Source organism: Xenopus tropicalis, chromosome 6, assembly GCF_000004195.4.
Source record: "Xenopus tropicalis strain Nigerian chromosome 6, UCB_Xtro_10.0, whole genome shotgun sequence".
Lineage (NCBI taxonomy): Eukaryota > Metazoa > Chordata > Amphibia > Anura > Pipidae > Xenopus > Xenopus tropicalis.
This window is the reverse complement of record NC_030682.2, coordinates 32165000-32179208: the sequence shown is the minus strand read 5'-3', so window position 1 is coordinate 32179208 and position 14209 is coordinate 32165000. Positions and strand designations below refer to the sequence as shown.

At 37.2% G+C, this 14209-nt stretch overlaps 1 protein-coding gene across 2 annotated transcripts in view; it reads right to left on the bottom strand.

Moving 5' to 3' along the window:
- The window catches only part of vps50 (VPS50 EARP/GARPII complex subunit), a 105516-nt gene that overhangs the window by 72611 nt on the left and 18696 nt on the right, over positions 1-14209 (bottom strand). The window contains 5 exon segments of one of the 2 annotated variants that reach the window (NM_001114244.2): positions 1174-1256; positions 3271-3306; positions 3394-3511; positions 5166-5236; positions 10750-10803. In NM_001114244.2, the coding sequence (NP_001107716.1) occupies positions 1174-1256; positions 3271-3306; positions 3394-3511; positions 5166-5236; positions 10750-10803 (362 nt within the window). 2 annotated transcript variants of the gene reach the window in all.

Genomic DNA, 14209 nt, shown 5'->3' with positions numbered 1-14209 from the left:
GTCAATAATTCTTATGTTTACCCAAAAGTCAGCATGTTACTGTTAGCATCCCTTTGGACTGACACACATTTAAAGTGAATATAATTATTACTGTATGTGCTCCCGTTGTATCGGTGCCTATGTATGTATCAAGCAGCTCTAACAACTGCTAAGGTTGTCTCAAACCAGTGAATACGGTGGAAGCCAGTAGCCTGCAGAGAGGTTAAACCTTCCAGCCAAGGTCTCACAATGCTTCCTGCTGCAGTCAAATTGAGACCTAAGGAAATCTCGCTGTGTGTCAGGCTAATGGCACAGGAAAGAAATGAAGAGTGACATGAAGCTTCATTATCATTGCAGAAGAACTGCAGCTAGGGATGACTTTCTATCTAGCAACAAACACGTAGCAGCATATCCAGGTTAAGAGCATGCAAACATTTTCACAACACACTAGAACAAATAATATAAAATCTATCTTCATTAACAGAAGTTTTAAGGGGTGGTACGCTTTAAAAAACTATTTTCAAACAGTACAACTCAATGATTTTTAATTGCTTTTTTAGCACTTAGGGGTATGGCTTTATGTAGCTCTGGTCAATTTTACAGCACAGATTTGTGCTCCGAATTACAGAAAGGCCATTTATCATATATTATTTAAAGTTTGTCCCTGAGGAAGAGCACTGGTTGTGCTCGAAACGTTGGAATTTTTTCAATAAAAACACTTTTCCTTTTGTACCAAGTCCCTGTGTGTGCGGCACTCTTTCTATTATAATATATTATTTAAAAATGTTTTATTAGACTTAAAATTTGGTGGTCCAAATTACTAAAAGACCCTTATCCTGAAAAACCCAAGCCATGAGCATTCTGGCTAACAGGTCCCATACCTGTGCTTCAATACAGACATGTGGAACAAACATTACAATAAATATGCACAGCTACATCATTTCTATCATTCACCCTGTAATAGTGTTTGTCAGGTCTGTATGACCGCTGGCCAAGTAGCTGATGTTTGAAAGCACAACTTCCCCATTCCACCCACAAAGTGTTGGGAGTAATACAATGCACTTTTATTGGGGGGGATTCTACTGAAATTAAACAGATAAGTAGAGCATGAAATCGTGTTTACATTTAAAACAAACATACTGCATTGATATATTTGGCCAACACGAAAACAGGAAAATTGACCAATATGTGTACCTTATACAGCTGTAGTGTCTAAAGGTGCTAGCTGCCTTCTGGCACTCCAAACAGAGCTGAATAGCTCCAGGATAGTCTTCCTCCTTCAAATCAAAATTACAAATACATAAATAAAATATGACAATTTCTGTAACAGACAGATAATCATTCAGTGCAACTCACTCTAGAACATCTTTGGGTTAAAACAGCATCCTTTCTAAAAGATATCTCAATCCAAAAACAGTTTTTTGCTTAATGAAAGAAAATGCAGTTCGAAGCAGCTTTCCCATATACATCAATAAACAATTTCAATGGGTTTAATTAAATAAGTTAATCACATTTACAAGTTCTATGGGTCCGACCATATTAGCAATGTAACAGGAAAGTTTCTCAGAATTGCATTATGCAAAAAATAATAGAATGTGACAGACTTATTTCTTGGTAGATAAGTACCATATCTTTGGTACATTGTCCACTGAGGAATGGAAAATAACACACTTCACAATTTTTTTTTTTGCTTTTGCAATGGTGTCATCCACTTGATGTATGATAAGACAAAGGGGCAGTTCACCTTCAAAACATATAAATAATGCAGAAGTTAGTGGATAAATAGGGGGGATGCCCTCTTGGGCTTCGCTCTATTCAAGGGTTTAGCAACAGGTGTCTGCACTATGAAACAGAGCATAAAGGCCACAGGCCATTCTGCAAATGAAGAACGCAGTGTGCAAAAAAGTCTGGTCACCGGCTCTCTAATCTGTTACTGCAGTTTTTTTTATTGTCAAATTTGACTAAACTCGTTTTCCCAAATGTCTAATATTTATTAAAAAAAAAAAAAGTCACAAGGAAAAGTTGCTGCAAGTAAAGTCAGTGTAATAAAAAAAAAGTCAGTGTAAAATTCTTTTGATGATGCGATTTGCCTTATTGCGCTGCAACTGGGAGAATATAAAAGTAATTCATTTTAAAATACAGGTATCGGACCCCTTATTCAGAAACCCATTATCCAGAAAGTTCTGAATTACAGAAAGGCCATCTCCCATAGATTCTGTTTTAATCAAATAATTCACATTTTTAAAAATGGTTTCCTTTTTCTCTGTAATAATAAAACAGTACCTTGTACTTGATCCCAACTAAGATATAATTACCCCTTATTGGGGGCAGAACAGCCCTATTGGGTTTATTTAATGGTTAAATGATTCCATTTTCTCTGTAATAATAAAACAGTACCTTGTACTTGATCCCCACTAAGATATAATTACTCCTTATTGGGGGCAGAACAGCCCTATTGGGTTTATTTAATGGTTAAATGATTCCATTTTCTCTGTAATAATAAAACAGTACCTTGTACTTGATCCCCACTAAGATATAATCAATCCTTATTGGAGCCAAAAAAAACCCTATTGGGTTTAAATTATTTTTATGGCAGACTTAAGGTAGGAGATCTGAATTACGGAAATATCCCTTATCCAGAAAACCCCAGGTCCCGAGCATTCTGGATAATGGGTCCTATACCTGTCCATATTTTTAAAACTGTATAAAAAGTGGAAAGCTTTTTTTTTAAAAAAAAAAAACCTGTTTATTGGTGTTTTTTCAAACTACCCCTAACATTACAGAAGACATTTATATGTTATCAGTATTTTAGTGAACACGTATTTAGAAAGCGGCAAGAGATGATCAAGTCAGAAAGGAGTTAGAGCCCGGCGCTGCTGTTAGGCTCTAATACCCAACAGAGCAGAATGGGATTTGGGAAAGGGATTTGGCTGCAAGCATCCTAATGCATTCTGACAAATGAAAAAACTTTCTTGACAGTCAGGAAAGTGTTGATATATGAGGAATATATTAAACACTGGTTTCGCAGTACAGTATGTGATATCTTTTAATGTATCCGTAAATGTTATTAGAAACCTGTGCATTTTCAAGCGATAAGGTGCTTCCGGCAGGCAAGAACATAAAGTGATCAGCAACTATGCCACAAAAATCATGGCAGTATAGCAACCTGGTGCATATTAGCCTCATATTTATTTGTCCATTACTGTATCGCAGCAAACATCAGGTGAAGACAAATGCAATATAAATATGTGTAAAAACATAAAATGCTTTGGATTTTTACAATATAATTACCTCTAGCATTTCACTTAGCCGAACATCTGTTCTTTGCTGCCAAATAAAGATGAAAAGAGGATTAGATTTCTTGCAGAACTGTTAGGAGAATACATATGGTATTTTAAGGATGTGCTTCATTACCAGCGTTTTAATAGTTCGTAGAGACTTCAGTAGGCCAATCAGCTGCTGCCTTTTCCTTTGGTTTGCAAGAAGTCCCAGGCTAGCTTGAGTGAATCCTTCCTTTGCCACATTAAGGTGCCTGAGAGAATTGAAGAGAAAATTGGGTTACTAACTTATATGCACTGAAAAGCAATCTACCTTGCTACTTCATGCCTGATATGAGCCACTGAGCTGCTACTCTCATCCCACCTAATTCCAGATGTTGCTGGGACTTTGTTGGACAGGGGGTTCCACAAGTGAAATTCTGCAATGATACATTTCACAGGACAATCTCAAATTCCCCTGCCAGAACTAGTTTCAACATTTCAAAAACTAACCCCATGCTATTTGGCTTATATTTTACATACAGTGAATTGGAAAAAAAAATTCTGATTAATATAGGATATAGGATCTGTAACCGGAAACCCTTTATCCAGAAAGCTCATCTCCCATAGACTCCATTTTAAGCAAATAACAATTTTTTTCAAAACAATAATAAGTCAGTACCTTGTACTTGATTTGAACTAAAATATAACTATTCCTTATTGCAGGCAAAACAATCCTATTGGAGCAAATTACAGAAAGATTTGCTATATGGAAAACTCCAGGTTCTGAGCATTCTGGATAACTGATCCTATACCGGTATTCTCATTTTACAAAAAATAATACAGTGAAAATAAGGTCATAGCATCTGCTGCTGCTTCTCATCAGTAGGCACTGAATATCTGGGTAAACACAAGGAACTATGGCTCCTGATAAAAATGGCTCGTGTGTGAGTGTGACAGTGACCTTGTTAGACTGTAAGCTCCACTAGGCAAAATATAACAGCACTACGTAAATAATAATAATAATTGACAAAATACAGTAAAATACAGAAAAACAACATGCTAGACAAAGGGGCTGATTTACTTACCCACGAACGGGTCGATTGGAGTCCGATTGCGTTTTTTTCGTAATGATCGGTACTTTGCGATTTTTTCGTATGTTTTGCGATTTTTTCGGATTCTTTACGAATTTTTCGGATCCAATACGATTTTTGCGTAAAAACGCGAGTTTTCCTATCCATTACGAAAGTTGCGTAAAAAGTTGCGCATTTTGCGTAGCGTTAAAACTTACGCGAAAAATGCGCAACTTTTCGCGTAAGTTTTAACGCTACGAAAAATGCGCAACTTTTTACGCAACTTTCGTAATGGATACGAAAAACTCGCGTTTTTACGCAAAAATCGTATTGGTAACGAAAAATTCGTACAGAATCCGAAAAAATCGCAAAACATACGAAAAAATCGCAAAGTAATCGCAAAATGTTCGTTTTCAAGTCGGAACTTTTCCAATTCGGGTCGGATTCGTGGGTTAGTAAATCAGCCCCAAAGTCTGCTAAAAATTGAAGCTTTGGTAAAAGTCAGTTGTTCAGGAGGACACAAAGCCTTACAGGGCATAAATCCGGCAGAGGATAAAACATTATCTGTACTTATAAGCAAGGCATCCATCTGTCAGTGTGCACACAGGCTAGATTCTGGGGTGCAAGAGTGAAACCTGTATATTCATGATAAAATCCCCATATGTGGTGCATATTAAAGTCAAACTAAGGGCAGCAGATCTGAGTTTTCTCCATCAATGTATTTACACTGCCAGAAAAAACACAGTGAGTGAAGTCATGTGTGTAGTGTCATCACTAGTGAAGTCATCAGTGTGTAGCTGACAGCTAACAGTATAAGTGTACACAGATTGTATTTTAAAGTGTTCTTTATTTTTACCTTCTTCCATTAGTGCAAATCACAGCAGCTAGCTGCAGGCCTGTCTGTAGTGAAGTCACACGTTCCAGCTCCTGTGAGAAAACAAACTGCTCTTACAAGGGGTCTTAGTTTAACAAAAAAGCTAAGGCTAGTAGGTAATATAGGCTCTGGTCTTTACAAAGTAAGTGTAATACTACTTTCAGCAATTTTTTAATAAGGCATGCATCTGTCATTCTCCCAAGTTGTGACATCCGTTATTGTTACCCATTATGTCATCCAACCTGCAGCTTTATCCACCACCATATTGAATACGTGCTGTCATCCAAGGCTGGGGGCAACACAGATAGGAAGGCAGAGATGAATTTTTGTGATCTGCTGATCCCTAACCATATCCATTTTTTTGACCCACCACTGCCAAATACATGTATTTTCTGTGAATAACTGTGGATAACCAAACTGCTGTATGTTTTTACTCTTGCACTCTTACGCAGGTAAGTAATGGGGGCTGGGAATGTAAAGGAGAATGAAAACTACTAGGCATTTTACATTTTATTGCCAATCATGTGTACAGAATAAAATGAAACAAATGTGGTGTTTCTTTTCAAAGAAGACTCAGAGCATCATTACAGTGAGTGTTTATTGGTCTATTTACATAGACCTTTCTGATAAAGCTTACTTAGTTTTTACCTTTCCTTCTCTTTTAATTTAAAGTAAAACTATACCTAGTATAACATAGTATTTTAGTATTCAGAATAAATACTTAACCAGCACATTGGATACTTAATTTGATATAAACTACCAAAGTAGAATATATACATATTAGTAAATATTGCCCTTTAACATCTTTTCCCTTGAGCCACCATTTAGTGATGGGCTGTGTGCTCCCTCAGAGATCAACTGACAGGAAATAATGCAGCTCTAACTGTAACAGGGAGTAGTGTGGGAGTAAACTCTGTCCACTGATTTTACCTAATAAAATGTATGTGTGCCCTTGGTATGTTTGTGTGCACCATGAATCGTATGATCCCAGGGGCTGGCCCTTAGGCAATATTTTATTTAGGATTACCCAATGGCACATAATGCTTAAAAATGATATTTCTATAAAAAACGTTTATTTAGATACAGCAGGGTTTTACATATGAGATGTTTTACATGATATACAGCAGGAAAAATAAGTATTGAACACGTCAACGTTTTTCTCAGTAAATATATTTCTAATTGGGCTTTTGACATGGAATTTACACCAGATGTCAATAACAACCCAATTAATCCACACATATAAAGAAATCAAAACACATAAGTCCATAAACTAAGTTATTTGTAGTAAAGTAGAATGACACAGGGAATAAGTATTAAACGGCTTACTGAAATGTATTTAATACTTAGTAGAATAGACATTGATTCTTCCACACAAACTGTCTTCAAATCTTGAAGGTTCCGGGGGCCTCTTCTATGAACTCTGATCTTCAGTTCTTTCCATAGATTTTCAATTGGATTCAAGTAGGGTAATTGACTGGGCCATTCTAGCAGCTTTATTTTCTTTCTCTGAAACCAATTAAGAGATTCCTTCGCGGTGTGTTTGGGATTATTGGCTTGCTGAAATGTCCACCTTCGTTTCAGTTTCAGCATCCTTTTAGATGGCAGCAGATTCCTATCAAGAATGTCCCTGTACATTTCTCCGTTCATCCTTCCTTCAATTATATGAAGTTTGCCAGTACCATATGCTGTAAAACAGCCCCACATCATAATGTTCCCACCTCAAAACTTGTTGGTATGGTGTTTTTGGGGTGATGTGCAGTGCCATTTCTCCTCCAAACATGGTGTGTGCAATGATATTCAAAGAGTTCTTGTTCTCATCTGATCAGACTATATTCTCCCAGATTTCATTGGCTCGCCCAAACTTAAAAATTTACATTTTCGCCGGTGGGATGTCATATCGGGGAGATTAGTCGCCCGCAACAAGGGAGATTCGTCGCGGGTGACTAATCTCCCTGTGTACTAGAGCCCTTACCCATCATGAGATGCTTCTTGTGTTATACCTTGGTGATAAGAAACCTTTTTGTAGGCCATTGATTAGGGCTAAACCAGCTGATATTTATCTGCACTGAGAGGAAGAAGGATTGCTTTCTAAATACTGACAGATATCAGCAGGTTTCTTGGCTTCCCATGCGTGTTTGTGCCTCCTTTTCTTCATGTGCTCAATACTTATTCCCTGTATCATTTCACTTTATTACACATAACTTAATTTAAAGACTTATTTGTTTTGATTTCTTTGTATGTGTGCATTACTTGGGTTGTTAGTGACATCTGTTGTAAATTTCATGTCTAGCCCCATTAGAAATATATTTACTAAAAAAACCTAAATTGTTCTAAGTGTAGTTTTCCTTTAAAAGACATGTAAACTCCCCACAAAACAAGTTATCGGTGAACAGCCTCTTCAAAACATTTAAATACCAGCCATTCAAGTTGTTTAAAGTTAATAGTAAGGATGCAGTACCCCTAAATCACTTAGAATTCCTTCTTCTTTTTAGTTCTGACCATGAGTGCAATAGGTAGGTATTACAGCAGTTAACTGAGGTAATTTGTAACCACCATTCATGGCATCTCTAAAATTGCACCCATTCTGTAGAATACCATGATTTGAAAAATAGCACCTCTTGTGCATTGTTATCATGTCAGTTGGGTCATCATGAAGAGGCAACAGGAGAATAATTTTTTTAGTAAACCACTCAAATACAGGATTAGCATCAAGCTGTTTACTCTAGTCAACAAAACAGATGTCACCTCCTTCAAATGTTGTGTGCTACATCCGTCATAAGTTTAGATAGAAAGAAGAACACAACTGCAATTCCTTTACTGGCAGTGAAACACACAGTATAATTCAGACAGCTGACCATATGTGAAACAGACTGTAACTGCTCCGGTGAAAACTTAAACAAGCTAACCTCTTTAAGAATAATAGTTTATTTTGCATCTTTAAATAATCACAAAGATAGCCTATCCATCATTGATAGTGGTAAGCATTTAGTTACTCCATAGTATACGGAATCAGATAGGAACCAATCAGCAGCTAGGGAACTGAAGCCTGTCTGTGCTTGTGTTACTGCAGGGCTGTGATTGGCTACTCCCCTCCTACTGTGCTTCTGGCAGGGACCATTACGACACGACCACCCCTTATTAAAAATGCAGCAGGGACTGAAGCGGATCTATGGGTAGCTCCAATTGCGCCATTATTAAAGAAAACAATAATTTTTATTTCAGAATGAAACCAGCACCTTAGCACGTTTGGCTAAATATGTAAGCTGTTATGTCTTGTATTTGTATTTCTTTACTCTGTAAAGTGTTGCAAGGAATGTTAGTGCTATATCATTTATAATAATAATAATAATAATAATGATGATGATAAGCATTCTTAAAGCGTGAAATTGTCACTCTAACGTCTCAACATCTGTATCAGCTATGGGATGATTCCTGTCCAATGGTTGCTTATAAAGAACGCCTCAACACAGGGCGGCAATATGAAGGTTCAGCTCAGATGAATAAGAATGCAGATAAGGAATGGTTTTGGTATAATGTATGCATAACTGTCATATCTATTTACTGTAGGAAAAATTGAAGATATCACCTTCCTATTAAAATGGAATAATTCCGCTCAAAGGATTTACTGGCATGGTGGTTAGACTTGCAATAAGATCATTTTGCTGATCAATAACTTTCAGAGTGAATTTATACCCCATTCTAATGAAAATTACATATTTTATTTATTTGTGAAAATCTGCTAATCTAAATGGAATATCACTTGTCACAGGAAGCAGGGAAGTAATTGATAGAAAGCAAAGTGAAATTGCATCTGCTTATTAATAATAATACATTCAAACGGCAGTTAATAAAAAAAAGGGACTATAGATGACAGGCACTTTGGTGTTGAAAAATATTGAGTTAAACTTAATAAGGAACTTTATGCTTCCTGCAAGCAAGAAAATAGATAAAAGAATGGACAGACGACTCGGAAATTAATGACACCGCAAGGCAAAGGAAGGTAATAATTAAATATTACATCCTAGAGAAAAAACAAACTTGCAAAGTGCTATGTTCACACTAAACAGAACAGCAGTCTAGCTGCCGAATAATATCAAAGATAAAATGAATAAGGCTTTAAAGCTAATTTTCTAACTAAAGGTTTTAGCTTGAAATAATGATGCAATATACTGAAGAGAATGTATTCCAGATTGAAACTTTAGAATCATATTTAACAGGCTGGCTTAAGTATATAGCTATGTATAGATAACCAGGTTTATGCAAACCATATATCTGAGAGTTCTTAAAGGAGAATTAAGGTATAATTACAGGGGGGTGCCAAGTTAATCACTTAACTGTTACCCCAGGCCTGTTCCTGTTCACTAAAAACTGCACCAGCCTGGGATAAGTCTGTAGAAGCTCACCATCTTCTCAACATCTTCCATTATCTAAAATTTGGCACCCCTCTGTGATTATACCTTTCCTTCTCTTTTAAGAGTTGTTCTGATTTCTCCAGTCAATGGGACACTTGCACAGTTCCAAAAACATATTCTTGGGCATTTACATTACTCTGATAACTATCAGAGAACAAAAAAGCCAGGAAACAGTCTGACATTTCTCATACACAAGATTTGGTGAGAGCATTTTGAAAACATTTCAGAATGTTTTGACCCTCTATTGTATTTAGAAATTTAGAGAAGTGTGAACATAAATGTTGTGCCAAACGCTGTAAGAGGAGCTAGATCTCTGCAGAGCTTGCTATCTAGGTAAGTAAAAACAGACATGAAGGCAAAAGGGACTATTTACAAATCTGCAGGGTGAGCTGCTTAAATTTACAAGACTAATAGGGGGTTATGTAATAAAAGTTTGCCCAAAAGCAGTATAGCATTTACTGGTCACCTGTTTAAAAACAAACATCTAATTGGTTGTTATGGGTTACTGCTCCTGGGCAAACTTAATGCCTTTTATAACATTTAGGGGTTTAAGTTTTTAAAAAGGAGAATTTAGGCAGGATTTTTTAACCTATGGAAATTCAAGAAGTTTAACTATTGCAATACGTTCCAATAGGCTATTATTTTTTTAATGAATTAGTTATAATTATAATAATGTTTCCCACTGGCCTAAAAACTTTGATAGGTTGTCAGTGAAGCAGAAAAGCAGGCTACATTGTTATCACAAGTAGGGGATCCCTATCCAGAATACTTGGTACTTTTCCAAATAAGTGATCTTATCTTTCTGTAAGTCTGCTAGAAATGATTTGAACATTACATAAACCCAATAGGATTGTTCTGCCACCAATGTGGATTCATACAGTTTAGTTACCATTAAGTACACTGTACTGTTTTATTATTACAGAGAAAAACAAAATCATTTTTATAATTACAATTATAAGTTTATAATGGAGTCTATAGGAGATGGCCTTCCCATAATTCTGAGCTTTCTTGATATTGGGTTTCTGGATAAGGGATCCCATACCTGTACCTATCTGTTCTTTCAGACCTTCTATGCCATCTAGGAATCAGCATATATGAGAACACCAACTGGTATCAACCATTCATTAAAAGGAAACAGATTTGTTTATTTTTACCTTGACATATGCAGGTTGTTTTTCAAGAATCAGATCCGCAACTTTCTTTGATACCTGCAAAACAAATGTGCACTATATGAGAGGCATTCATGGAGGAAAACGGAGTCAGCATTAACAAGCACTTGACAAGATCCAGTGATTTGGAGGAGAGCACTAGATTTTAGCAAAGCAGCATGCGTTTCTGATTCATTATTCAAGTGTCAAACAAATGGCAGCACTTCAATCAATGGATGGATGAAGTGCAAGTAACTTGTATCTAAGAAAGAACAAACACAAAAAGGCATTGCTATTATAGTTTAGTAAGTGCTACGCTGTACCCATTAGCTTCATTATATATCAGCTTTATGTGTTTGGAAACAGCAATCAGAACTGGAGCACAATAGATATGCGCATCATATATGTGTTTTATAAAGAAAAGCCTAATGAATTCATGTTGTTATGACGCAAGCTCTCAATAAATCATTGTGCCTTCGGGATGTATCATTTGCACTGTCTAGAAAAAAAAATGTTTTTCTTTAGTACTAAGTCTTCAAAGAACACAGCATGGGGCACAGTTGCCACAGGGTGCAAGAAACAATACACAATATGCACATGTTATGACCCAGGCTAAAAGAGGGCCAGACCAGAGTGACCCAAAGTGAAACTGGAGATAAAAGGCAAACTACAAGGATTTGTTTTACAACCCCCCAATTATGTGGATGCCCCTAAGACTTAATAACTGTATGGTACCAATTTTTTGGGCATCCCCCCTCACCAGTTATGGTAACCCCAAATTTAGACCCCATGCCGCTGCTCCTTTTCACAGAAAAGGACACCACCTTGGGGTTCATTATAGAGAGTACCACATCAATATCTTGCTTCTGGTGCCTTGCCCTGCCCTAGGTGATGTGCATGGGCAATAGAGCAAAATAGGGAATTAGAAACTGAAAGCTGAAGCATAAACACAACCCAGGGCAACAACAAGGATAGCAGACAATGGAAGCAAGATGGCATTGCGGTGCTTCCTACAATAATGCCCCAATGTTATATGCCCGTTTATGAGCAGTTGGTACAGGGCATTTACAAAGACTGAAAATAGTGTGATTGCAACTGCAAGCATAAAATGGTTTGGTTTAAATATTCATCGGATAAATATAATGTCAGCTGTTGTTCTGACTGAAAAAAATGTGAAAAAGTTGAGAGATTCATAAGGTAAGAAATGTGCTGCTCCCCACCAGGGTCAAATTCCACATCACGGAACATAGCAATATCTGCAGGTGGTCCTGAACAATACATTTTGCTTTGCTCTATTCAGTTTATTATGGGACTGAAAATAGAATGAGCAATATGTCAGATCCGACAGTATCTAAACCCATCACTGTGACTGAATAAATAAATGGTTATCAACTAAAATGACACACTTTTTTTCATTTAAATCTTATATGACCCACTGGATGAAACCCTGTAGTGTAAATAAGGAGAATGAAAGGGTTTCCCAGTCTGAAACCAAGGAAGAATCATTAGGGCTTATGTACATCCACAAGTGCAGTTATGGTCCCCTTGCACATAAAACCACTTTTATTAAAGGCAATTGTGTCAAAATGTGCTCCTTGCACTTCCCTAACGTTGCACTTGACACTGCTCAGCCCTTCCTGCCTTCTGGTCCAACCTAAGCGCTGCTGCTCCAGGCCGCCAAGAAGCTGCACACTCACATGCCGAATACAAGAAATTAGGCCAGGCAGAGTTTTAAATTATTCGAAACAACCATGGCTGATTTGTGACAAAGTGTATGCACACTTGTATTAATTTTGGCAAACTGCATGCAGCATTACCCCTTTATGACCACAATGACACCAGAATTCTGGGGGGAAAAAAGCTGCATTAATAAATAAAACCATGGTTATTATCCTTGAAACTGCACTATGCTCCCTGCACTTGTATACGTACATGTGCCCTATTGAGTATAGTTTGATTGACAGGCCACTGGCTGCATTATGAATTGCAATTCCATTAGTGGATCTCTACAATATACCACTACACCAATAAAAGTTAGCGTATCTGCTTAAAGGAACAGTAACACAAAAAATTTAAAATGTTTTAAAAGGTGTTTGCTTCAGAAACTACAGTTTATATAAATGAGTTGCTATGTAGCCAACGAGGGTAGCCATTCAGAAGGCATACTGTAGATTACATAGCAGGTAACAGATCAGCTCCGTGGAATACAATGTGATTCTACAGAGCTTATCTGTTATCTGCTATGTAACCTGTGCCATTTAGCCCTATTTCAATTTGATAGCTGCCTCCATGGCTACACAGCAACTTTGTTTATAAAAAAAAATAGTGGTGTTTTAAGGCAAATATACAACTTGTACCAGTGCAGGACAACAGTACATACTATTTTACATAGTTCTATACACTATCTTTTTGGTGTTACTGTTCCCAGATATGGGTGAACTAGAATCCATTTAGATCATCAGAAACAAGTGAGCTATTAAGCATACTACTAAAATACATAGGGTTCTACTTTGTGTCAAAGAATTCAGAATTTCTGGGGGCTTAATTAAAAAAAACAATTCCTATTGTTTGAAGAAGAAAGAGAGTTTAGGGCCTCCTACCAATTGTAGCAAAGTAAATGAAACACAACAGCTACTTTATAGGGAATGCACGCAGCACTGCAGAACGCATTTCATCTAAGATTTAATCAACTCTAAACAAAGCTATGAATACTGAATTTGAATTAAAGAGCACAATCCAGGGACCTGATATGCCTTGTCTTGTGCAGACTTGTTTACACCGGTTCCGTTTCTCTTTGCTTGAACTATGAAATTCAGACCAAGCGTCAAGGGCAGATTTTGGGCCAAAAATGCCGACTGCCTGATGCTATCCTGATTCTCTTAAGCAAAGGAATGGCATCTGCTAGTCACAGACAGTCAATGTCCCCATATTTATCAGAAGTATGCCTGACTTAAGCCCCTCTCTTCTTCATTCTCCTGCAGGAAAAGTAATTTGCACCCAAAACCTAACTTATCTGCTTCACTGAAATGCACAGAATTGTCTCCAAAAGTCCTCCATTATCATCCAAAGAAGAGCAGCAGGGAGCACGACTAGAAAGGTGGCAGGAGTGAAACAGGGCAAGGTCAGGGGCTTGAAAGGCATGGCCAACATGCCCCCAGATCACATTAGATCCAGGCTGGCATCACCATGCACATGGGGTGGATTTCATTCCAAATGTGTTTAAGTGTCCAATGCACAGGACAGTTTTAAGTGGTATCTGCATCTATGCTTGGTCCAACTTACTAACTGACAGGTAAAAGGTTTAATATCTGGTGTCAGTATCTGTTTAAAGAACTATTATTTATTTGTTTAAAAAAAATAATATGTGAAATTAATTGGAGATTTCTGGAGTCAGGAAGGAATTTTTTCCCCTCTGCGGCAAATTAGAGAGGCTTCAGATGGGGGTTTTTGCCTTCCTCTGGATCAA